We start from the raw sequence: 27,226 nt of genomic DNA, 5'->3' as shown, positions 1-27,226 counted from the left end.
AGATATCATAAGAGTTGCACATATTTTAATGAAACATACCATCATGAAATAAAACATAATGTTGACTGCAGAAACCCTTTCAGAAACCATTAAGAACATAAAAACTTACAGCTAAATGACTACAGAGCAATAGCAATTAATATCTCAGCAGTAAAGGAAGTTAAACATGATGAATATGGACACTCCTCAGACCATAAATGGAAGGGAAGTGGTGATTCTCAAGTCATATTATAATAATCACATTATATTGCCCCATATACTTATTTGCAAAAAAATACAATACACTGTTAGACATTTCTTGTAATTGTACATGAAATTCCTGGCTAATAGTTGCCGTAAATTTACTGTAAGTCATATACAGTACTGTTACCATAAAATAATTATGACAAGGTACTGTACTTCTTTACAATTTCCTACTATATAGAAGTTTATTTACAGCAACAAAGAATTTTATTTACAGTAACTTATTAGCCATAGTTTGATCCCACACAGCACCAGTATGCCTGGTTGTTCCAGTTTTGTTTGCATATTTCTTCCATTTATTTATTTTTTTTTTAAGAATAAATGCTGCATTTTCAAAGTGAAAATTAGAAGGGATGAATCAAATTTGTTGAGGACTCTTTCTGACAACTAACAATCAAAAAAATATCTTCATCTGATTATTTCTTTAAAACAAAAAAAATATATATCTCTGCCCTTGATTTATTTTTTTTTACAGTTATTATGTGTGATACTTAATCTGATTTAATATCAGGTTTTCCTGCCTATACATATGTCCATCCAGTTCAGAGGCTTTAGAAAAAACTAGAAGCGTTGCTTGCGTCATTTCCGCTCGGAATATTCCAGCGGATTTGTCTCTGCCGCTCCTTTAAAACGACGCACTTCAGCAGCGCGCATCAAACCCACACAGGTGATCTGCGGAAGGAATCCACTGCTTCCTGACGGATACAGACGCACAAAAAAAGAGAATATTAAAAGGAAATTGTTCTACATTTATAAAAGAGAAAAGGGGAAAGGAAAAAGAATATCTATAATAACAAATCTTGGTAGATATTTGTGTTATTTTTAAAAATTCCGTGATTTCATTTAAGTTACTTAAGAAGTCTGTGGATATCCTTTCAGGTAAGATAAGAAAAACTTTAACATTCTCTATATAATTTTTTATTTTATTTTTTTATCTGATCTTTTCTTTCAAGGCAAATATATATAGAAGCGTCTGTTTCCTCCTCCTTCAGCTCGTTTTTTAAACTTTTTTTACACCAATTTTTATATTTCTTCTGGGATGATTTAAAAAAAAACAAAAAAAAAAATACAATAAAACAACATAAATAAGGAAACTTGCTTTGATTTGCTCATCATCAGACACCAACTTTTCAGAGCTCAACACACTTTTCTAAACCTTCACTTTCTATTAAATGACAGAAATTTAGCTGTTTATGCATTTAAATCACTTTTGTTAATTGATTTCCTGACCTGTTTGTTGCTAAGAAATGCTTTTATAGAGTTAAACTCTGTGTTTTTTGTTCCCCAGCTGCTGAATTGTGAATCATGATCCTCCTGACAGCTTCATCTGGTATGTGCTCTATTCTCAGTCTCATTTCACAGTGAATTATTATATATGAACCTGACAGAGAAGCAGCAGCCCCTCATGTGCAATTAGAGGATTTTTTTTAAAATGGCTATAGGAGAACATTAAAACAATCAGCCATGCAAACATAAAGTCATCAGGTGTAGCTCAATAAATTAGAAAGATCATAAAAAGTGAATCTATTAAAAACATGCAACTCCTGTATTTCAGTGGATCCTTGATCATGACAGTTCGGGGCTGAAGGAGATTAAATCGCCCAAATCAATTTATTTTTTATAAACACAAAAAAATTGCTCCTATGCTATATTGTACAACAATTAAGTAACATATTTTATACATTAGTGGCATGGAGGTGTACGATTAATTATAGCCTCCAACCTCTCTGAAATATTGCCTCTGGTGCATTTCATCTTCCTTTTGAACATATAAGTACACAGAATTGGGTAGAGTACCTAAAAATTGTACCTAAGTAAAAGTAGAATTACTTAATTATATTTTAATTCAAGTATAAGTAGAATGTATTGATCCAATAAATCACTCAAGTGAGAGTAAAAAAAGTATTTGGTGAAAAGGCCACTCAGGTGCTGAGTAACTGATTATAACATCTGATTTAATGTACTAAAAATGATTAAAACATGTACATTTATCTGCTAAATTTAGAAAATTGGATATTCAATTCTATATAAATAACAAACTTGAACATCAATTGCGGATGGAAGATATTGTTTACTATAAATCTCTGAGGTCATTATTGATAGTATGTTATGTAGGCTATATAGGTTGGAAAAGGGCAGGTTACTTCCTGCAACATGACACAGTGACCTGTATTTCCATTTGACCTCCAAATGACAGGACAGGATCAGCAGAAAGAAAATAAAATTAAAACAGCTGGAGGCTGGAGAACTAAACAGAAGCGTACTGTAGGTTTGTCTTTCTGGTGTGTTTTTGTTTAAAACTTGCCTGTTATTCATAAAGGGAAGTAACTCAGGATGGGTCGAGTAGCCAGACATTTTACCCAAGTAAGAGAACTGATATTTTTTTCATATTTATTAGTCAAGTAAAAGTAAATAGAACAATGCAGGAAAACTACTCGTTGAAGTACATTTGTCCCAAGAAGTTACCTAACTAAAAGTAACTGAGTGAATTTAACCCACCTCTGCATGAAAACCATTGATTATCAAAGGGGTTTGGCTTAGAAAACCATCATTATGTTTTCTAGAACAATATTTCTTGTCATTAGGCTGCAAATTATTTTTTTTTTCATTTATTTTTTAAATAAAATAATATCCCTAGAGAGGAAGTCAATATTTCCCCTTAAAGAGACATTATGTTTTGTCCTCATTCTATTTTATTACATTTAATAATTTACAATTATTATCATTATTACCGTATTTTCACGACCATAAGGCGCACCGGACTAAAAGGCGCACTCTCAGTTATGTGTCCCATTTCTGTATTTAACACACACATAAGGCGCACCGGACTATAGGGCGCGTTTTTTATATACAGGTACATGTCCTCTACTACCTTTAAATACCTCTACTGCGTATTTAAAAATACAGCGGGGGCAAAACTGAGTATGACTGTGCTTTATTCATGTATTTATTACAAAGTATTAATCAAACCTGGCAGCTGGCCGTGAGACAGACACATCGCAGATGACACAGCGCTGTGATCACTCCTAAATTAACTTAAAATCCTGAAACCTGCCGACGGAATATGTTCGCTTTTATTACCGGTATCCTGGTGCCTGCAGCTAAAATTATTTAGATGAAAAAACACCTGCCAGCAGCCGCGGTGAACGAAAGGATTTCTCCTGTCGGCGCACCGCTGGTATGTGGGGGTCTGAGCGCCTCCGACAGAAATAGATAATCTGGATGAACTGACTGCAATTATTAAGTTTTCAGGTGGCCTTTCTCACTTAAAAACATATTAAAACTACTTTATTCCAACTGATCACAGCAAATATAGCTGCAAGATTTAGATTATTTAGATGAAAAAACACCTGCCAGCCGCCGCGCTGAAGAGGAGGAGGAGACCAGAGGCTGCTGTTGAATTAAGTTTTCAGGTAGAAAAATAGAGCGGGAGCAAACCTGAGTATGATTGTGCTTTATTCATGTATTTATTACAAAGTATTAATCAAACCCATCAAAGTCATCATCCTCTGTTATCCTCAGCATTCCTCTGAATTAAAAAGCTGCGCTAAATCAGACATGCCAGTTTCCCCTTTTTCTGCGCTGTCAGTCACTTTCCGTGCAGCGCAGCTCCTCAGAAATAATGCCGGCTTTTGCAAAAGCTTGAAGAACAGAGCCAGCAGACACGTTAGTCCATCTACAATCCATCCGCAAACGGTGGCGTAACTTGCCCGGCGCTGCCTTCCATTTATCCTGAAACTGTGGTCTCAGTCTGTCATCCATCGCTCCCACGCCGCTCGCAGCCTTACTGTGAACGGCCGCTCCACACCGATGTCAAGCGGTTGAAGTTCCTTTGTCAGACCCCCGAGATAACGGCGAGCACAGCGTTCATTTGATTCACCTTTTTTTCACATCGGCTGTAATATGGGCACGCAGCGATGGTGATGCGTGGAAAAAAACACCTGGTCTCCTCACATACACCTGCCTTTCATCATCTCCTCATTCATCCAGCCTTTTTCATTTGCGTTAATATCATATGTCATCAGAGCGCTGTGTCTGTCTCCCAGCCAGCTCCCAGATCAGCTTCTCTGATTGGTTGATGCGGCGCGTCCAGCAGCAAAACTTCAATTTTTCCATCTGAGCAGCAGCAGCGCGTTGGCGGTGCGTCAGATGCTTAAACGCTCCCGACGTGCTGCACCAAAACGCGCTGCAGGACCTTTTGCTGCACCTATATGCGCGTCAACCATTGACTTTGCATGTAAACTCGCTGCTTCTGCTGCACCTGCTGGGTCCGGTTCACACCGATGTCGAGCGGTTGAACAGCGAGCACAGCGTTAATTTGTTTCCCCATGTTTTTCACATCAGCTGTGAGATGGGCATGGAGTTACATATTAACAGCGATGGTGAGGGGTGGAAAAAAAACACCTGGTCTCCTTACATTCAGCCACTCTTTCATCATGTCCTCAATGAGGTGGTCTCAAAAGTCGCAGTTACAACACACATAAGGCGCACCGCACCATAGGGCGCACCGCACATTTTGAGGAAAAAAAAGACGTTTAAGTGCGCCTTATAGTCGTGAAAATACGGTAATTAAAAATAACAGCATTCATTTTGAATAATTAAAATTGGAGAAATTATTTGTATCTTTTGTCACACATTATGCATTTCACTGTCATTTATTTTTTAATTTTCCTTTTCTGTACGATTGTATAAATCAGGTTTTTCTAAAACAAAAATATCACGTTGAAGATGTCTCAAAAGCTCAAATATGACACATTTGGTATTATAGGGTAAAGCACTAATAATACTAATAAACTCTTTGTTGTTAATAAAATGCAACAGATTTCCTTAAGCAGATATTTGATAAAAAATAATAAGCTGTGTTTTATTTAAAGGTCATGTGATTTTTTTTTTACGGCCCTAAAGGACTTTTATTTTGCTGGGCTCGATGTAAAATGGCTCTTTGGATTTGAATACTCTACAGCATCAGTATCAGTATCTCTATAAAAAGCTTTTCTGCACAGAGAAGCATCACTCTGAAATATCTTATCAGGACCAGTAATAGGATATTAAACGAATAATATGCTCTATGTTCTTCCTCCAGACTCCGGGACCTTGATTTCTAAATGAAATGAACTTTTTGTACCGATAAACAACTGAGTTCATCATCTCTAGTTCACGAGAGGCTAAACTTAGGGGATGGAGCAGTTAAACCCATTTATGGTGGTTCCATCTATCCATCCATCCATCTTCCTCCGCTTATCCGGGGTCGGGTCGCGGGGGCAGCAGCTTAAGAAGGGAGGCCCAGACTTCCCTCTCCCCAGCCACTTCTTCCAGCTCTTCAGGAGGAACCCCAAGGCGTTCCCAGGCCAGCCGAGAAACATAGTCTCTCCAGCGTGTCCTGGGTCTTCCCCGGGGCCTCCCCCCGGTGGGACGTGCCCGGAACACCTCACCAGGGAGGCGTCCAGGAGGCATCCTAAACAGATGCCCAAGCCACCTCAACTGGCTCCTCTCGACGTGGAGGAGCAGCGGCTCTACTCCGAGTCCCTCCCGGATGACCGAGCTTCTCACCCTATCTCTAAGGGAGAGCCCAGCCACCCTACGGAGGAAACCCATTTCGGCCGCTTGTATCCGCGATCTCGTTCTTTCGGTCATGACCCAGAGTTCATGACCATAGATGAGGGTAGGAACGTAGATCGACCGGTAAATCGAGAGCTTCGCTTTTTGACTCAGCTCTCTCTTCACCACGACGGACCGGTACAGTGCCCGCTTCACGGCAGACGCTGCACCAATCCGCCTGTCGATCTCCCGCTCCCTTCTTCCCTCATTCGTGAACAAGATCCCAAGATACTTAAACTCCTCCACTTAGGGCAGGACACCCCCCCTGACCCGGAGAAGGCACTCTACCCTTTTCCGGCTCAAGACCATGGCCTCGGATTTGGAGGCACTGATCCCCATCCCGGCCGCTTCACACTCGGCTGCGAACCGATCCAGCGAGAGCTGCAGATCAGGACTTGATGAAGCCAACAGGACCACATCATCTGCAAAAAGCAGAGACGCAATCCTAAGGCCACCAAAACGGATCCCCTCAACACCTTGGTTGCGCCTAGAAATTCTGTCCATGAAGGTAATGAACAGAATCGGTGACAAAGGGCAGCCCTGGCGGAGTCCAACTCTCACTGGAAACGAGCCCGACTTACTGCTGGCAATGCGGACCAGACTCTGACACCGGTCATACAGGGACCTGACAGCCCGTATCAAAGGGCCCGGCACCCCGTACTCCCGGAGAACCCCCCACAGGGCCCCCCGAGGGACACGGTCGAACGCCTTCTCCAAGTCCACAAAGCACATGTAGACTGGTTGGGCGAACTCCCATGCACCCTCCAGGACCCTGCTGAGGGTGTAGAGCTGGTCCAGCGTTCCACGACCAGGACGGAAACCACACTGCTCTTCCTGAATCCGAGGTTCGACTATCCGACGGACCCTCCTCTCCAGCACCCCCGAATAGACCTTGCCGGGGAGGCTTAAGAGTGTGACTCCCCTGTAATTGGAGCACACCCTCCGGTCCCCCTTTTTGAATAGGGGGACCACCACCCCAGTCTGCCAATCCAGGGGGACTGCCCCCGATGTCCATGCTATGTTGAAGAGTCGTGTCAGCCAACACAACCCCACAACATCCAGGACCTTGAGGAACTCCGGGCGGATCTCATCCACCCCCGGGGCCCTGCCACCGAGGAGCTTTTTAACCACCTCGGCGACCTCGCCCACAGAGATTGGAGAGCCCAGCCCAGAGTCCCCAGGCCCAGCTTCCTCAATGGAAGACATGTTGGTGGGATTGAGGAGGTCTTCGAAGTATTCCGCCCACCGACCCACAACGTCCCGAGTCGAGGTCAGCAGCACACCATCCCCACTATAAACAGTGTTGGTGCTGCACCGCTTCCCCCTCCTGAGACGCCGGATGGTTCCTAAGGCTCTAATTGACTGTACCTTTTATCGTTTCTTGTTCCATATTTTGTCCAACACTCCTCCTTTCCCCTCAACCATTGATATTTATTCCACTCTCAGTATCCAGGGTCAACTTGCAAAGACCCTTTATGGCTAACACCCTGGTGCAGGATGTCTGCTGGATAAAAGTTAAGTCATTTGGGCGATTATTTTTACCGTGAAATACTATCCACATAAAATAAATCTAAATTAAAGTTCAATATTTCCGAGAAGCTGAATCAGAGGCTTCCATTAGCTGTTAGCAGTAATCATCAGAATTATCCTTAAAATATTCCCTGGTGTGTAATTTATAATACTGTATTTTATTTTGTCTTTTGAATTAAAATATTGAAGCAAAGAAAGTTTTTATGATATTCTAATTTACTGACATACACCTGAATAATAAATTTGATCCTATATGTATGGAGTAAGATAACTGCCAATAAAGACGTGTAGGTTTCTGAATTTGTAAATGTAAGTCAATAACACTGTATAGATTTAACATATGTATTTGTTCTGTGTTGTTAATCATGTGACATCACATGTTTCCTCTGTCGGAATACAAGTTCAGACGTCGCCACCACATGTCGGAAAATCCGAAGTACGATTGCAAAATATTTTTTCATGTGATTCATGTGAAGTTTGTGGTTTCGGAATTTGTGATTTTTACTTGTAAATTTTTAATTCGCACCGGCGGTAAATATATGATTCCTTCTTATACATTGTTAAGTTCTTATCATGCATTTGTTGTTTGTAGTCAATACTTCTCATGAATTTTTAGATCTCATATATAATTATTAATTAATTCTTCTAAATTTGTATTTTTAAATGTGTTCTTGGTCCTCATAAATCTGCGATTTGTACTGAGAAACTTTCACACTCAGACATTTTTGTTGATACAGGTAAATTTGTTCCTTTTTTGTGCTTGTTTCCTTGTATTGTGGCCGAGTTCTACTGTACCTTTATAACTTGCATTCGCACAATGAAACATATGATATACAGGTTTTATTGACTTACATTTATACATTTAGATTTTTTTATCAATAGTTATCCTATTCCATATATATACTCTCTGTTTCATACATGATTATTAAAATTTTGTACAAAAGATGCTAGTTTAGCATTTTCCACATAATTTTTTGTTCATGTATGTGAAATGAGCAGATTTTGTTGACAGTTTTTATATTTACAAGCTACAAAATGCTATGTTATTAAAGCTAAATATCTTAACCGTCAGTCAGTTAATGTCTTAGATGTGTTTTTAAAGCAGTTTAATATCAAAGGGTAGTCAGCTGAGTTACCTTAGTAAGTTTATTTCTCTTTATTCTGGGTCTGCACCCTGACTTGAGAGTTTTCATTGTTTTTCCATGTGCTCTCTTTAGCCGTTACCTGGTAACATGGAAAGGGATTACATAACATGGTCCTTCCCATCATGCTTTGCACTCATTAGACTGGAATCCACAAATAGAGACCTGCTTCAAATTGACAGTGTTTGGCTCTGGATTTATCTTTTTTCTTTTAATTACCAGCCAAGAGATCACAATATCCCCCACAGACTCTCACACACGTGTGTTGCTCTCTAATGGTGTTTACTATGTTTAAAGTCAAAAGATATAATATTAAGACATCTTAAAAGCAGTGTGTTGTTATGTTATTTTGACATGCCAGGTGATAACTTTTAGATAAAGTCCAGCATGAAATAGTGGAGAGAAAAACGCATGCTGTCAAGTGAACGTTTGTTTTTTGGCTTTGTGCTTTGTCTCATACGATGTTTTCTTTCAGATGCATTCGCCTGGCTTTGGAATCAAAGGAAGTTCAGGGAGAAAATCTCGTGAAAGGTTGCTACTGCAACTAAAAAAATTAATGAAATAAAAAAATTACAGGTTAATATATGTGCATAATGCTTTAGAAAAAAAAACATGACTTAAGATAAAACAATTAGCTTTGAAACAAGGAAACAAATTTCATGAAAAATGGCTGGAGTGAGGCAACCTGAGCAAGTTTTTAAGTTTCTAACAATAATATTAAATAGACTAATTCCCAAATTCTAATCAAATTCTAACATGACCTGTTATTAATAACTACTGTGGAAGAAAGGTATTCATTCTCCTCCTGATTTCATGCTTTTCTAGACTCATATGAATTAAAAATGAATGTGAGGAAAGGTACATTAAGGATATACCTAATTTTTATTATTTAGAAGAAACCGTCTTTTTTATATCATAAAAAAGTAAAAAGCGTGTAGGGATATAACCAAGCATTTTCATAGTAACACCTCTTCACCTCTGGTACCAATATCAGTTCATAAACAAATGGTTTACTTGATCATTTAAAAAAGAAGTATCTCAGGAGAGATGTTGTCTAAAAAAGTGAGTTGGAGAAATAAATTATCGGCCTGTTCGATAGTAATACAGCCAGTGAGCCTTCATTTCTTGTTAAAGACGATTTTCTTGTACTTTTGCATTAAAATTGATGTTCGATCATTTGTTTTATTTTACAATGTATTCATTTTTAAGCTTAGTATTTGCTACTAACAACCATAGGCCCTCACTCACTACCAACACTCGCTTCAATTGAAACCACAACTGTTAGAGCTTCGTAATTTTCCATTGGATTTGGGACACCCCGTTCTGCATAGTTGATGCTCGGCCTTGGTGGTGAAGTCCCACCGTAAAAGAGGAGACATGGATTCATTTTAATAATAATTGAAATCACAAAAATTTTTTACAAAGTATGACACGGGAAATGTTCTTAAGAGATTTTGGTGGGTGGCTTTTAAAAAAGCTGTTTTATTTTACTCCTAGAAGGACTGTTTTGTCATCCTACATCCAACCCAGACCCCAATCTGCCACCGCCTTCTCTCCCCCTCCTCTGTCCGTCTGGCAGGCTCCTCTGATCTTCCACTGTACTCCTTCAATCTCCCACAGTTAGCCCCTTGAGGCTAGCCCCGGCCAGCCGATGCTTCTTCCTGTTCCATCTCCCCGGCCGGCTTCTCTGATGTACCACAGTCCTCCCAGGCAGACACACCCTCTCACACCATTTCAGCGCTCTGTTTAATGCCATGCTTCTCTGATCTGTGCCCCTCCGCTGTCCTCCTGAGATAGCACCAGCAAGCCGCCCTCCCTCCCTCCCTCCCTCACTCTCGTGCTCTGTCTGCCCAGCAAGCTTCTCCAACCTGCGTTTTTTCTCCTCCGATCTACCGGCATGGTTCCTTAGCTCCAGAGAGGGCACGACTGGCTGTCTCGTCTCTGTTCTCTTGTTTTTAATAAGACATAAAAGCATTGATTTCACTATTGTCTAGACCTTTGTGTCTATCGTTAAGTCTTTTTGTTTAGTTTAATTAGTTTAGAGTTACTGAGAGAGTCGTTTTATTGCATTTACTGTTAACAATAAGGACATAACAATCACAACTCCTCCTCCCTCAGCCTAGGGTTGTTTTTTATTCTTTCACACTTAAAAATCGAATTGACGTTTCTCTTCCAGTGTAGAAGATCTTAGACATTAGTGCTTACACAGTCTTTTTCTAAGATAAGAATCAACACATCTATTTAAAAGATCGCAGTCAGAAAACATCTCTTTAGGACTGAAAAAAACGTTTTTTTATTTATGGTATGTCGTTTTCCTTTGCACGTCTACAAGAGATTTTATTATTCATAATAAATTCTCCGTTTATGAAAATGACCCTTACCAGTGTAGCTTTACCAAATTTCTATCAAGCAGAGAGACAATAAAAGAATAAATAGAATAACAGGAGGATTTGAATCTTTTTTCCACAGTCCTGGATTTTTCCACCCCAATGTCACTCCCTTCCATTAAAGCTCAAGTCCAATTGCTATTAATTGATCCCAACAATCAGTCAGTTACGTGAGCACTGCTGTTGTTAGGTCAATGTTAACAGGCTAATCGATCTCGTCTGCTTTGTGTCAGTGCAGTAGGTCCAGCTCCCTGTGAAAGTAGCCCAGTGATGCAGTGACCCTCACATCAGCATTTGATCCCTCAGAAAAACCACCTGTCAGCGCTAACATAGCTATGTTTCGTTTTCTACAAGTTAACACATAATGACGCTTCCTGTATGTTATTGAGATATTTCTAAAGCTAAATATTTTAACTATACGGGGGCTATCTTGTCCCATTTTTTTTATTTTTGCAAAGCAAATAGCGTAGTTTGTAAATGTCAATTTGAAAAAAGCTAATTTTTATGGAAATTTGAAAATGTATATTTAAAGCTATTTTCTCTTTTTTTTTTCTTTTTTTTTTTTTTTTTTTTTTTTTACTAATTTTTCATATTTAATTTTTTCAATTGTTTTTTTGTTTCCAGATTTGAATCGTTCAAATTTAAATTCAAATTTAGTTTTTTTCAAAATCTTTTTTGTTTTGTTTTTGCGAAGAATTTTATACAGTTTTACTGTTTTACAGATAGTGTTTTATTAATCAAATTCTCTATACAATAACAAATTCTTGCTCTTGACGTGCCCATTGACAATGATTCCATTTTTTCCCCATGCAGACCAATAGAAATGTGTCTGTGTTCTTTACTTAAGAGGAAGGCCCGCCCCCAAGCAGTAAAAGGAATTGTAAAACATTTACAGAAAAGAAATCTGGATAATTCAATCAATTAAATTCAAAAGAGCAATTTGAAAAATAACACTGAAAATTTCAAATCAGTAGACAAAACAAAAAACTTTGAAAAAAACAACATTTGAAAGTAAAAATTCTGCTAAAAAGTGTTTTGATAGAATTCTATTTGAAATAATGAAATATAAAAAAAAAAGTTTGTTTCGCATGTTTTTTTAAATCTAAATTCACTTTAAAAACCTTTATTAATGTTTCATGAAAACTAAGTTTCATTTCTGGATTGCATTCTTTTCAAATTTCCAGTTACAAAATGTCTAGAAAAATGGAACAAAATCACTCCTACTGTGTTGTAAATAATGAAGCACACATTGCTGTTACATGTAAAACAATCTACTAAGTCATGGCATATTATAGATTTGTTCTTGATCTGAAAATGGATGAATGTATCGTAAAGTTGAACTCCGTCCAATAAGCAAACAGCTTGGTAAGTCATACTTCTTTTACATCAGGCGGGGCCTTCAGTATTGGATTAGTATTTCTGTTTTATTAGATTAACTGGTGTATATTATTTTTTATCAAGTAATGACTGATATACTGAAGACTTAGAACTCCTGACCCCATCTTAGTTTGAATCAGAATGGGATTAAATCAGTAAACTGAGAAGGTCAGCTGGTGTGCTCGTCCGATCACAGTGGGGTGGGGGGGATTTTTGATTGAACATGGACAGATGCTAACTGCTGCTGTTGTTTGCTCTCAGATTTCTTCCAGTACGCCAACAAGCTCCTCCTGAGCGATCATGCCACAGGCTTCCAGATCAAGGAGGTTGTGCGGAAAAACGCTGCTAATGCTCTGTCTGTGGCCAACATGGTCATGGGCATGGCCTCCATCCTCAGCAGCCTGAACGGGTGAGCGAACGCATGATCTAGGAGAAAAATAAAAGACTGAGCATCAGAGAATCCAAACACAGGTTCACATTTTTTTATCGTATTAGTAGTTAAACACGTTGGCCTAAATATCAAATAGATTCAATTATGTATAGTTTGTTATATTTTTCACCCATGGAGTTACCTTTTTTTTCCCCCTGCAATGCATGCTGGGCTAATGACGTGGTTACGTCTCATTCAACTGGAACCTACAGAATAAACAAAGGAAGGTTAAAGTCGTAGGGAAGTCATATATGAATGTCAAATCATTCTGGCTTAAACATGTATATAAATGTACTCTTTATCAGACTATATTTTCCCAAAATTTAGAAAATTTCTAGAAAAAAAAAAAATCTGTCTTAAAATCTGTGCTTTTTCTTTTTCTTTTATGCAGGCCAGTTAGTTATACGTCAGGTTGTACACCTAAATTCGGGCAATCATATATCAACGATCATCTGTCAGTCAAATTTTTTTTCGGTCATAGCATCTTGATTCATATGTCGCAGCTAATATACGCAACGGGTGAAATAAGAATAATTTGTTTTACTATTGAGTTCCGTCCCAGTGTTCACTGGGATGGACGTCTGTGCCGTAGAGCTAACAGAACTGGCAGCGTTGCTGTAAGCCTTCTACACCAAACAAAGCTTCAGCCTCCTTGGCGTCCTATTCCACAACATCTTTGTCCACGCTTTCCTCCTCTAAATTAAAAAATTTATGATGTCGGAGACTCATCCACGACCTCCGACTCAAAACTCTCCTCCTCTTACATGTTTCCACTTTAAAGAATGACGTAGTCTAGAGAGCTGTACTTAACAAAATTTCTTTTTGTTTACACTTGTGTATACAAAATGAAAAAATCTGTCTAAGTCTAATCTTTACTTAAATTTTACTTTTTTTAACTGTGGAAGATTTTCGCAATTTTTTTTTCTCTACTTAAAAAAATGCTTGTGTGAGAGGATGCATAAGTTCATTTCTCCTCGTGCACGCTCTGTTTAAAAGTTGATGTTCTCATAGCCCATACAGGCTTACTGTGTCTGAATGTCCACCCTAAATCCCTCAATCAGTATATAGAGCGGGGACTTAATAGTGAACTTTATAGTGAACTTAGTTAACTTAGCACTCAGACAGATGATTACTACTTTTTGCTCCGCTGGTCACATAACTCCTCCTCCACCATGCGGTGCCTGCGCCATCTTTGTTATTAGTCGTTGCTGTTGGGTGGTGGCAGCCTATGGCGACAGCGGGCCGCTGTGACAGCAAATCCCATAATGCTTTGCGAGGAGAGCTCTCAGTGCAAAGCATTCCGGAACATATCTGTCTCTCCTGGGACCAATTTCTTTTCTTCTCATACACTTCATAGACACTTTTTCTCTTGCGTCCCTCTGCCATTTTAGAAGAACTGCGGTGAGAAAGGTGAGCTTCAATGACTGGCTGAAACCGTAGCTCACCACACATATACACCTGAATGTGCAGGAAAAGATAGCTAACGGGATGAGCAAGGAGGATGGCCTCATGTAAACTTATCACCAGAATGATTGACAATTAGGAGGACCACTTATTTAGATGATCCACCCGGAAATAATAGATCATCCTCTACAACTTTAAACTAAAGAGCCTAGAGCATTTTAACTATATGGTATTTAAATACAACATAAATATTCCTCACATAAAATATTTGTTACAATTCCGTAAAAATTTTAAAAAACATGCCACTGGACTTGGTTTCTAAGGTTTGAAGACGTTTCGCTTCCCCTCCAGGAAGCTTTCTCAATTCAAATGTCTGGATCTGCAGTGAGTTTAAGTCTTTATATAGAAAAGGCTTTGTATTGCTTGGAAACATGCAAATTTAAACCGTTACAACTAATCCAGGATCCCTTTAAAAGATTCTGAATAGTTTTCCTCCTGAACTGCCTCATATTTTACTCCTCCATCTTGAAGCCTGACCAGTTACTTTCTTAAATCGTCTCCACATTATGATGCTACCACCAGCGTGTCTAACAGAGAGTATGTTCTGTTTAGAGTAATCTTCACTGCTGGTTTTCATAATATGTCGCTCCAATCACAGAGCCTTCTCTCACGTGTTCACTGTGTGAAAAAATTTGGAAAGGCTGGAAGGGTGGCAAGGTAGCATTGATAAAAAAAAAAAAAAATGAAGACTTTTTTGCTAGATATACATAACTTATGAAAAAACTGAAAAAAACACAAGTTTTGAACAGATTTGGCAGTTTTCTGACAGAATTACCTCTCAGGCCTGACACACATGGCACCTTTGGAGGAAAATGGGCTTGCACTCTTCAAACAACTCAACTTCACTCTCCCTTGTTTTGTTCAGGCACCATCACGCGGCATGCTGGCTGGTTCTGATTGGGTACCTCCTAGATTTGGCAGATGGAGCGGTTGCCAGGCAACTTAATGCCTGCTCGGCACTGGGTAAGTATAGGCTATTGGTCAATAAGCTTTAACCAAAGATTAACTTCAGTGAGGCCGTTGGCAGGATATGCTGCACAGTCATTTGTAATTGGAATGTCTTCAATGAAAGGCAGCATCACTTTTGAAAACTCTGCTTAGCCTTTAACATGCTAGGAATATAAGAAACATGTTTTATAAGTTTTTTTTTATTTCTTAAGGGGTTTAGAAAGACAAAATGCTAAGTTTAAACTTTGAAAAACGTTTTTCTAAGCCAAGTTGCAATATAAATAACACCTGCACCTGACCAGTGTCCATATTATCCCAGAAGCTTAAAATAGCTCCCAGCTGCATCATTGTTGGCTGTGCAGGGAGCTTTATGTCTCAACAAGCATTTTCTGCATGACTTTGCAGGTGTGTGCTGTTGTTTTTGTTTTTTGTTTTTTTTTTTCAATTGAACACTTTCCCATTAGGCAACCTAAGTCCATGGGATCCAGTTCCAATTGTCTGCATTGTCCTCTTGCTTTGGCTTCTCCGCATGTCTGAAATTGCTTAAATATTTAACCCCGGGTTCCCTGGATTCCAACCTGTTCACTGATGGCTGCAGCCTGAATCACCTCATCGTCATCTGCTGAAAACATGCTATGCACTCCTGAGGGATAAAGAGATGAGCCAGCGGAGAATTTTGTTTTTTTGAAAAGCTTGCTCGTTGAGCTGACGCTGATGTTTGCTGTTAAAGATTTTTGCATGTATGTGCAACTAACACTTTCACATGGTAGGGATGCACAAGCTTAAGGCTGAAAACACTTCCATACTGTCTTCTGAAAGTCATGATATACCTTTAACGTTTTCACTTTGTCTTGCATTACATTATACCTAAATTTTAGAAGGGAAAATTGTTTACAAAAGTGTAGTGTGGTACATTTGTATGCCAACACCAGAGACGCTGGTTTGTTTTGCAGCCTTTTATGCAATTACTGCTTAGAGTCTATGGAGTTTATCCTCGATAAATAAAGATTTAACCTCTTCCCCCTCTCCTTCACAAAATGCTTCAAGCTTGGTCAGATTACTGGAGAGCACCTCTTAATATATGTTCTATTTCATCCCTACTGACCGCCAGAGGCGGTGCTTCAAGCACTGAATGATCATTCATGCGCATGCGCAGGTCGAGTATTAATGACAACAAAGTCAGCTGTGACCTGCCGGGGACCCACGTGACTCTATATAGTCACGTGGCACCCGGCAATCAATCCCTTTTGTTCTTCTCGCGCGCAGGTGTGTTGAGTACAGGAGTGTGGTCGTGTGAAGCTGGTTGCTTCTGTGTATACCACTGGTTTCCTGGCTGCTTGTTGCTGGTAGCCCCGTGACCGGGTTTGGTCGGAGCTGTGGGTAAGTCTCGCCCTCCAGGGGCTGCACAAGCTGCTTTCACCTTACCAGATCTGCAGTGACTGGTAAGTTTTCGTTCTTTTCTCAGCAGTAGTTTACTGTTCGCTTTGATTTGCCACCTTAATTTTGTGGCTCTTTTGACTCACGGTAGCGTTTCTGCTCGCGCTGAGTTGTTTTCAGTTTGTTTGCCTAAGCCCACCAGTAGCGTTTCTGCTCGCGTTGGGTTCTTCTATAGTTTATCTACACTCACCAGTGGCGTTTCTGCTCGCGCTGAGTTGTTTTCAGTTTGTTTGCCTAAGCCCACCAGTGGCGTTTCTGCTCGCGTTGGGTTCTTCTATAGTTTGTTTGCCTAAACTCACCAGTGGCGTCTCTGCTCGTGCTGAGTTCATCTTTGGTTAATAATCGGGTCGCCAGTAGCGTTTCCTGCTCGTGTTGACTTGTCCTTGGTAGCGGGCTGATCACGCCTTTCAGCAGTATGATGCTGGATAATTTATGTTGCTCGACCTGTCTGGCTCCACTTCAGCCCGACGACGGGCATGACTTGTGTCCCTCCTGCCTCGGTGTGGAACATCTCCGGGAGGCGCTGTCAGATGACGCTTGCCCCAACTGTCGCGTCATGCCCCGGTCGGTCAGACTGGATCGGTTGGCTGCACTGGAGCAGCCTACCGACTGGGCGGGCGCTTCGCCGCGTGCTCGTTTGCCGATGGAGAAAGCGGTGTGCAAACGCTCTACTGTGGCTGCACCTTCGGTACCGACGAAGCGTGCTAGACGGACCGATGCAGGGAGGTTGTCCACCAGAGTGGATCATCTCACTACTGAGCTGGCCCAAATGAAAGCCCTCCTCCAGTCCTTTCAGACTGCTGGTGATCGTGGCACGGCTCTCCCTACCGAGCAGGATGAAACGTCAGTCAATGACGACGATGCGGTTTCTGTGGCGGCCTCTGGCACCCATTTCTGTGAGGACCTTCCGGAGCTGGGCTCCGGGGCCTCCGGGTCGGACTCCATTGCCTCCCAGGAGGATGCGGGGGAGTCTGTGACATCCGCTATTCGAACGGCTCTTGCCCGTTTACAGATTAGTGTTCCTCAGGCCCAGCCTGCGGCTTCCAGCGCCTTCTTTAGGCGCAGTAGGTCAGAGACTGCCTTTGTGGTTCCTCCCTCGGCGGAGTATGTGCGGGAACTGCATGCTTGCTGGTCAGACACCAAGGCGTTTTCACGTCTGACGACGGATGGCAGGGCCCTGGCAGCTATGCAGGAGGCACCCAAGGTTGGCTTGGGGCAGATGCCAGCGGTGGAACCGGGCATTGCCTCTCTTATAATCCCGCCTGATGAGGCCTTGCGGCCCAATGCCCGTTGTCCGCGTCCTCAGTGCCGTATTACCGACGACCTTCTCTGTAAGGCCTATGACTCTGGGGCCCGCATGGGCCGGATTGGGAACTCTCTCTCCCATCTTATGCTGGCCCTGTCTTCCTCCTTGGAATCTGTTCCGCTGGATCATGCCACGCAAGGCCTGGTTGATGCATCTCTGGAGGCCTTTGCTCTTATGACGAGGGAACTTGGACGCACACTCTCCACACTGGTTCATGCTCGCCGCCAGGTCTGGTTGGCGCAGTCACCACTAACTGAGCCTTGTAGGAGGACCCTCCGGGCCCTGCCTGTGGTCCCGGGGGAGCTTTTTGGTTCTGCGGCACTGGACGCCTTGGACCGTACGGCTCAGGCCTCTAGAACGAGGCAACAGCTGGCAGGGCTTCACAGACGTGATCGCCAGCCAGTAAGCACCTGGGCAGCTGCGGGTCCTTCACGGAGGTCCTTAGTGCCTTCTCCTTCTCCCACTGAGCCCCAGGGTCTGTTACCAGGTCAGAGATCGGTCCAGAGACCTGCTCTAGATCGGAGGAACAGAGCTCGAGACCAGGCTGGGACGAGGTCCTTTCATCCCTTTCGAGCCGCGCAGTCTGGCCGGCGTCCTCCCGGGCCTTCGAAGGGCCGGGGGACCCGCAGATGATGCCTTAGGGCCGGCGGTCGGTTATTTTTCCCCGGGACAGCTCAGCTTCTGGGCTGCCCACACCCCGGACTTGTGGGTGTTGTCCACCCTGTCCCGGGGGTACCGTCTTCAATTCCGCCGCCGGCCACCTATCCCTGGCCGGGTCAGGATGACTGTGATCCACGACCCGGTGAAGGCACAGGCACTGAACCAAGAAATCTGCACCTTGCTGGCCAAGGGTGCTATAGTGCCTGTGGACCCCCTGCTGGATCCAGGGGGCTTTTATTCCACGTATTTTCTGGTTCCGAAGAAGACCGGGGGCCTGCGTCCAGTCTTGGACCTCAGGGGCCTGAACGTGTACTTGAAGGCCATGCCCTTTCATATGCTGACCACCAGGGAAGTGTTGCAGGCGATTTCCCCGGGCGATTGGTTCACTTCCATAGATCTCAGGGATGCTTATTTTCACGTTCCGATCGCTCCGCCCCATTGGCGGTTTCTTCGTTTTGCTTTTCAGGGGAGACATTTCCAGTTCAGGGTCCTCCCGTTCGGACTTTCACTGTCCCCCAGGGTGTTAACCCGATGTGTTGCATCGGCTCTCTCTCCTCTGCAGGCACAGGGATTGAGGATCCTCCCATATCTGGACGACTGGCTCATTTGTGCTGCGACGTGGGACCAGGCGGTTCGAGATACTCGGTTAGTGCTCCATCATGTGGGATGCTTGGGCTTGCAGGTGAACATGGAGAAAAGCAGTCTGACTCCCTCACAGGAGACTGTCTTCCTGGGCATTGCCATGGATTCCATCTCAATGACTGCTTGCCCGTCACCCCAGCGGGTGGACAGTATATTGAGCGTGCTCCCGGAATTCAGGCGCGGCATGGCGCTGCCTCTTGTGCGGTATCTTCGACTCTTGGGCATGCTTACAGCTGCGTCCGCCGTAGTGCCCTTGGGGCTGCTGTCATTGCGGCCCCTCCAGATGTGGTTGAACAGCTTGAATCTGGATCCCACACGGAACACTCATCGTCTCCGAAGACTTCGGGTGGGGCCTCAGTGTATCCAGTCTCTGTCCCAATGGAGGGTGAGGTTGTTTATGACCACAGGGGTCCCGCTCGGTTCCCTCCCGTGTCGTCGGGAAGTTGTGTTTACAGATGCATCCTCCACGGGCTGGGGTGCAACCTGGCGGGGTCAAATGGCACAGGGGACATGGTCCCAGCGGCAGGGCAGGGAACACATCAATGTCCTGGAGTTACAGGCTGTACTTCTGGCTCTTCAGAGCTTTCTTCCAGGCTTGCGGGGGAAGCACGTGCTGGTGAGGTCAGACAACACCACAGTGGTCTTTCACATCAACCACCAGGGGGGAACGAGGTCAAGGAAACTGTTGTGCTTGACTCGACGGCTTCTGACCTGGGCAGCTCCACGCATAGCCAGCCTCAGAGCAGCCTACATCCCAGGGCCGGAGAACGTGCCAGCAGATTTTCTATCCCGTCAGAAGCCGCTTCCAGGGGAGTGGAAGCTTCACCAAGAGGTGGTGGAGCGCATCTGGAAGGTCTTTGGCAGGGCGGACGTGGACCTCTTTGCCTCAAGGGACGCATTTCACTGTCCCCTTTGGTTCTCGTTGGACACCAGCAGCCCTCTGGGCCACGATGCTCTGGCACACGACTGGCCCCGGACCCTCCTTTATGCCTTTCCGCCATTCAGCCTACTTTTTCAGACTCTCCTCAGGGTACGTCAGGAGGGGCACAGGGTCCTGCTGGTGGCCCCCTACTGGCCAGCGAGGACTTTGTTTCCTCTACTGTGCGAGCTCAGCTCCGGCTCGCCAATGCGTCTCCCCTCCAGGAGAGATCTTCTTTCCCAGATGGGGGGTCAGATCTTGCACCCCGAACCGGACCGGCTCCAGCTCTGGATTTGGCCCCTGCAAGGCCAGGATCCACCTTCTCAAGATACACTGGGTCCATAGGGTATACAATGGCTAATGCATGGGCGCCGTCCACGCGAGCTGTCTATGCTAACAAGTGGACGGTCTTTGCCACCTGGTGCCGTGATAGAGGGCAGGACCCGGTGCAGTGTTCAGTTTCTGACATACTGACCTTCCTGCAGGCATTGCTGGATCAAGGACGGTCTCCATCTACCTTAAAGGTGTATGTGGCTGCCATTTCCTGTTGGCATGTTGGGCTGAATGGTTGTTCTGTGGGCCGAGACAAGGATGTTGTACTGTTTTTAAGAGGTGCTCGGCGTTTGCACCCACCCAACCGCCCTGTGGCACCGGCGTGGGACCTTTCTCTTGTGCTTGAGGCTCTTCGGTCCCTCCCATTTGAGCCCCTGGCGTCGGCGGACCTCAAATGGCTCTCACTGAAGACTGCGTTTCTTTTAGCTATGGTTTCCGCAAAACGTGTAGGGGAGTTACAGGCTCTCTCGATAGCCGAACCCTGCTGCCGGTGGAATCCTGATGGCTCAGGCGTTACACTGTGGGCTGACGTAGCGTTTATTCCTAAGGTATCACTGCCAGCAGGCAGCACCCAGCCTCTCCATCTTGCCCGGTTTGACTCCGGACGTCCCTCTGAACCACTGTGTCCTGTTCGTGCCCTTGAGACATACATCAATGCCACGGCATCCTTCCGAAAGACAAATAGCCTTTTTGTTTGCTACGCTGGCTCACGGAAGGGTCAGGCACTTTCTAAGCAGCGACTTGCACACTGGGTTGTGGATTTGATCTCCAAGGCTTATGCCTTGCAGGACCGGGCACTGCCGGCGGGAGTGAAATGCCACTCTACAAGGGGCATGTCGACATCGTTTGCTGCTATGACTGGGGTGCCATTGGATGTTATATGCCGTGCGGCCTCCTGGAAATCACCTAGTACCTTTACTCGGTTCTACAGGGTGAATGTGGCTGCGCCCCATCCGCTTCAGGGAATCCTCGAGCAGCATGCCTCTACATCACATTAGGTGGGTGGTGTAGTCGTTGTTCCTTGAATGTTGCTGATTCCTCGTGACCTTGTTGATAGGAGTCATCCAGTGCTTGAAGCACCGCCTCTGGCGGTCAGTAGGGATGAAATAGAACGAAAGTTACTGCCGTAACTACGGTTCTATGAATCCCGGATGACCGCCAGAGTGCTTGGTCCCTCGGAATCTCTGCTTTCGCGAGAAGATTGAGGGATTGATTGCCGGGTGCCACGTGACTATATAGAGTCACGTGGGTCCCCGGCAGGTCACAGCTGACTTTGTTGTCATTAATACTCGACCTGCGCATGCGCATGAATGATCATTCAGTGCTTGAAGCACCGCCTCTGGCGGTCATCCTGGATTCATAGAACCGTAGTTACGGCAGTAACTTTCGTTTTACTCTTGCTATTCTATGGAGTTAATTTTCTTCCATTATTGTTGCTAAATATTTTTAAGGGCAAAATGCATTTCAGAAATTAAGCTTAATTTTTAGATTAACTTTGCTGTAGATTAACTTTTATTCTCAATTTCTCAGTTTTTATCCCTTTTTTATTTTCAAATCTATTTTTTTTTCTTTTCTTTTAGGCATTATTCTTAAATTGTTTTTTGAAGATAACATTTGAACTTGAACTTGAAGCCCAATACAAAAGCTTTCTCTTGATCAACAAAAACAATGTTGCTAAGATCCATGCAGGAGGTTAGAACTGCATCTTCATTCCTTGCCCCAAAGGAAAGGAAAGGATTCAATTAAAAACAAAAACACCGGAAAAAAAAGTGAAAGTATATGATCTGTAAAAAAGAAAATCGAATAATTGTCAAAAAAATAAATAAATATGGAGAAAAAGTAAATTCTGAGAAAACGTTTTTAATTCTCAAAACTCTTTTATTATATTTAGAATGTTTTATTTCCAGATTGCATTTTTTAAAATTTGTGCTCTTTGCCTTCAACAATAATGGAACAAAATTCCCTCCATACTAGTCTCCCAGGTAACTCAGGCTTGAGTTATTTATGTGTGAGATTTAACATGTTGACTTCTTCTCTCACTATTGACTTACATTTACAAATTCAGACACCTACACATACATTTTTAGTGACATTTGGTTTTAGCCAATCATAGTAACAAATAAAATGTCAGCAGTCATCATGAGAAACCACAACAAACTTTTATTGTCAAAGCTAAATCTCGTTTTGTATAGCTTTCAGACAGTAAATGAGCAGCAGCTTAGCAGTGAAATGAACATTAACGTTAAGTGCAGCAGTGATCAAATGTAAAGATCGTGGGAGAAAAAAAACACGGTGCAAAACGCATTGATATGGAAGTTCAGAACAGGGCAAAGACAAATATGTATGGTGCAAATATGCAGCGGTGTTTGTAGAATTTGGAGAATTAGGGTTAGATTTAGAGTAAGGGTCAGGGCTAGGTTTAGGGTCAGGGCTAGGGTCAGAGTTAGGGATAGGGCAAGGGTTAGTCTTTCTGTGCTGCGAAGTTTATTTTGGATCGCTGTGGGCAGTGCAGCTCTTGCTTTCATAATGCTATATGTCCTGCCTTGAACCATAATACTGCAAAATGATTGGCTGATGCATTTTGGGTTGGTCTTAAATAGTTGAGGAGGGAGCAGGACTAGGTAGATTCTTATATGCCTGTGAACCCAAATAAGACAACTGAGTTAGAAACTAATTTTTTGAGAGCATATGTTAATAGTAATAGATGTATCAGCAGCTTAGTGGTTTGGTTTTCCATGTGTAGGTGCAAAGCTGGATGATTTTGCAGACTTTACCACGTTCGGGATCGCTACATCTCTGCTGCTGAGGACATCCGACCTGCTGGACAACGTCCTATGCATGTGCTACGTGCTGTCCGTGTTCGTCCGGCTCTGTTTCTTTTCTAGTGGTGAGTAACTGAAGGCTTATATTTACGCAAACATTTATTATATCTTAATGAGTCTAAACCAAACCTCATTTTTGGTTTTTTATTAGGTATTCCATTCATGTACCGCGGCCTCCCCTGCATCTACTCCTCAGCCATCCTAGCCAGCGCCTCCTTGCTGTCTGGAGGAAACATGACAGTTTTACGGGTCATAGCAGTGGCCATGATTCTCTTTATGATCAGTCAGAATTTCTATCCCCATGATAAAGTGCTGGAGTCTCAGACCTGGAAGAAGGTGGTGTATGCTGGGGGTAAGTGAAAATAGAAATGTTTGTGGAGCTGTAATGGAAATATGAACATTTTCAGTCAGTAGCAGATTCTCTCTCTCTCTCTCTCTCTCTCTCTCTCTCTCTCTCTCTCTATATATATATATATATATATATATATATATATATATATATATATATATATATATATATATATATATATATATAAATATGTCCATGTGGCTCACTGCCCGTAGAAAACTTGGACACAAGTGGTATTCATGCTGAAAACAAGAGATGGATGTAGAGGAAGATTTTTCTTTTGATTTTCTTCTATTTGTCTGTTTCAGGAGTTGCCATGGTATTCTGCTCTTCCTTCCCCCCTGCATGTGTCTACTACCTGCTGTGGTCTGTCTCTTACATTCTGTTTCCCACATCACTTTGGAGCTGTAAACTGTAAAGTAATGCATACGTTTACGAGCTGCTGCAGCTTTGTAGCTCGGGAGAAGAAATACTCATTACTTCATGGCAAAAAATTCTCTATTTTTGATCTTTTATGCTGATGTGAAACTTGACTGAGAAGACTTGGCAAAGAGGAGCAAGGATTGGTTTCTTTTCCTTCAGTGTTACCAATGAGGATTAACTTGTCTTATGTCTTCTTTAGTCTGTTGCATTAACACCAATCGGAGGGATCGTTTTCATCAGGTTTGCCTCCACGTTTTATCTGTTTTTATCAGTATTATTTATCAGCAGTGTTGAAAACAGGAGGCAGCAGGGGAACGTCGCCTTTTTTTTAAGAACAGTACGAAAGGAAAAGTTTGTTGTGTAAAAAGATAACCTCAGTTCTCTCTTCTTTAATATTTCTTTCATTTTAATATTTTTATATTATGTTTTTACACCAGAGATAGTTCAATAGGTTTCTCTGCAGGCGCTTTCCTGCAGGAATAGATCTCTGCTGCATACCATAGATAAACATAAGTGACAGAGTTGCAGGCATTATTTAAAACATTAATTCACCAAGTTGGGGTCCCTTATCAACCAGTATCTTGATAATTTCACAAAAATTATGTTAGAGTTCTTTAAGATTTAAAAGCATCACTTAAAAATAAACAAAACCTCTTAGATTATTGATGCTGTTTTAATAATATTACTCCGGTGTTAAACTGATTTTAAAGAAATCTTCCCTTAGCGAATGACTCTGGTGCCTTTTTGTGGGTCAGAGTCTTAAAAGTTGTGAAATTTCCACCTTAAAAGCTCGACTTCTATAAAATCAGCATGTTAAACGGGATCATAGATGTTAAAAAAAAAACTGGTTTAACATAATAATGCTATTTATATTATTTGATGTGCGGTTTTGGTTGTGTTCTTTTTTTTGCTAACCCTTGCATTCACTGATTGCAAACATTTCTTTACGTAGAACTCTTCTACATTTTCCTATATTGCAAATACATCTGCGAACTGCTGCATTAGCTTCCTATTGTCTGCCTCTGTTTTAGGAGGCATTGAAATAGTCAGTAAACCAACACTATCACCCACAGAGCGCCATGCTATTTCTGTGTCAACCCCTAAGTTCACTGTGAGAATTTCTGGTCACTTCTTCAAATAGAATGTCACATCTGCAGCCTGAAAATTGTTCTTTGGGGATTTGTGGCTTTAAACTTGATAATCAGGTGCTTTAAACCCTGCTTCTGGCTTTAAACCCTGCTTCTGCTGCCATCTGATGGATATGGCACAATAGTTCAGTTCAGCTCAGTTTGAATGTGCTGCTGAAACTGAGGAGTCAGAAATATAGCCAGTCTCACCTATGGGAGACAGACTGATCTATTTTTCTTTTTTATGTAGAGCATTTCCTTGCGGCAAGGACCCTATTTTTGTCACTGCTTTTCATTTTTCACAACATGGTCTTTTTGTGCCTCTGCACTGTGAGCAGGAGTTTGAGAAAATATATAGTTTTAGATAATGCTTTGTCTTTAAGCCTGAGGATGGTTAAAGGAAAGTGTATCCAGGTGAAATGTGTCTGTTCCACAAACTGAAAAATCATTTTATCTTTTAGTTTGTTATTCAAACCATTTAGCTCCTTGTTAAGCCATAAATTGTAGCTTAAGTTTTTGATTGAGAGGAACTGAATTGTCAAGAAGCCCAAATGACCTCTTAGAGTGAGAAGAAACCCAATCCCTTAGTTATTCATTTTGAATATTAAATTTAGCTTATTTTTGTACTTGAAACAGCTTATGATCGGTGCTTTGAAGAAAGTGACACACACAGACCTACTTGCAGTACATTCAGGAGTGCACACGGTTTTCCTGCGTGGGTGTTTTTGGTTTTCAGACAGTAAAGGCACTCTAATGTTTGCATATGCTGAAGGCACTGTAGAAAAAAAACCTGTATATTTTCTCTGAGATTTAAAGAAAGAAAAAATATGGAGAATATCTTATTGTGGAATTAGGATCTGTGCATTTGAGCATGTCTATTTTGAAATAAAAAAATAGAATTAAAATTTGTCGTCGTTTCTTTTTCAATAATTATTTGATTTTCACTGGGAAGATGGTTTAGATCAGGGGTCACCAACACGGTGCCCACGGGAACCCAGGGGCCCTCCAGGACCACATGGGGGCCCTCAGCTTCTCTTCAAATCAGAGCAACTCCTTTTGAAGTTTAATTTTATTCTGTTGGTCTTCATTTTTTAATCATTTATTTCATTATATTAATCATAAAGACTGTTTAAGCATTTATAGTTTACATAAAGACAATATCCACAATAAAATTAGAAATGACTCATTAACCATGAAGTATCCCTCAGCCTTAAAAAGGGTTGGTGACCCCTGGCTTAGAGTAACCAATTGCAGCTGCGAATAATACAAGACACACATTGCAAGATGTGCCCACTTATGCTGCAATGGCTGAAGAGGACATTTTTATATTAAAAGGTCATTACTGTTGATTATAGTTTAGGCAAATCTGCAAGGTAATTTAATACATTTAAGGCAAATAAACCATGGATCACAAGTGATATGAAGCAACTGCTTTACAAGAAAAAAACAAGCCTTTGAGAAGGTTGACGTGAAATTAATTACGAGTATACAAAAGCAGCAGCAAGGAGGCATAAAAGAAGAGGCTGTAAAACAAGCTCCAGCAGAGCAATATCAGAGATGTGTGGTCAAGGATGAAGAAGATCACAGGCTGGGCTGGCAGCGATGATCAGACAGGTAAAAGTCTGGACAGAATAAATTGAACTGGATATATTCTTCAACTGTCTCAGTTCAGAAACAAGCTCTGCATCCTTCTCTCTTGCCCACAGTCACATGGACATCCAGCCCTCTTCTGCCATTGATCTCCTTCTCCTATGAATTTGTTGTCAGCCAAATCAGAAAATGGTGCTAATCCCTCCACCTTTCACCTGTCTGTCTCTAAAAGTTAAGTAAGGAGGCAACTGGAGAGACTGAATCGTAATAAGTCACCAGGTCTTGATTGTGTCAGGCAGGGAGTCCTGAAGGCCTGTGCAGAGTAGCTCTGTTGGATTCTACAGCACCTTTTCAACCTTAGCCTGACCCATCAGACATTTCCTGTAAAGTGGAAGACCTCCCTTGTTCCAGTGCAAAAGAAGACTCTGCCAACAGTCCTCAGTGACTATAGACCCGTTGCTGTAACATCCCAAGATTTTAATTAAGGACTATTAAGTCA

The 27,226-nt window shown here is 42.3% G+C and overlaps 1 protein-coding gene across 2 annotated transcripts; it reads left to right on the top strand.

Moving 5' to 3' along the window:
* The first annotated feature begins 1,528 nt into the window (after positions 1-1,528).
* On the top strand, positions 1,529-25,230 carry tmem269 (transmembrane protein 269). Of its 2 annotated transcripts, none has more exons than XM_038287325.1 (6): positions 1,529-1,573; positions 12,539-12,686; positions 15,037-15,134; positions 23,160-23,303; positions 23,390-23,590; positions 23,896-25,230. In XM_038287325.1, the coding sequence occupies exons 1-6, from the start codon at positions 1,549-1,551 to the stop codon at positions 24,003-24,005; spliced, it is 726 nt and encodes a 241-aa protein (XP_038143253.1). In that variant the 5' UTR covers positions 1,529-1,548; the 3' UTR covers positions 24,006-25,230. The 2 variants fall into 2 exon arrangements, with proteins under 2 accessions (XP_038143253.1, XP_038143251.1); XM_038287323.1 differs by lacking the exon at positions 1,529-1,573 and adding an exon at positions 7,188-9,044.
* The last annotated feature ends 1,996 nt before the right edge of the window (positions 25,231-27,226 follow it).

The sequence above is a fragment of the Cyprinodon tularosa genome, unplaced genomic scaffold, assembly GCF_016077235.1.
Source record: "Cyprinodon tularosa strain WSP-4 unplaced genomic scaffold, ASM1607723v1 ctg239, whole genome shotgun sequence".
Taxonomy (NCBI): Eukaryota; Metazoa; Chordata; class Actinopteri; order Cyprinodontiformes; family Cyprinodontidae; genus Cyprinodon; species Cyprinodon tularosa.
The sequence above is the reverse complement of the archived record's forward strand: the minus strand, read 5'-3'. Positions and strand labels throughout refer to the sequence as shown.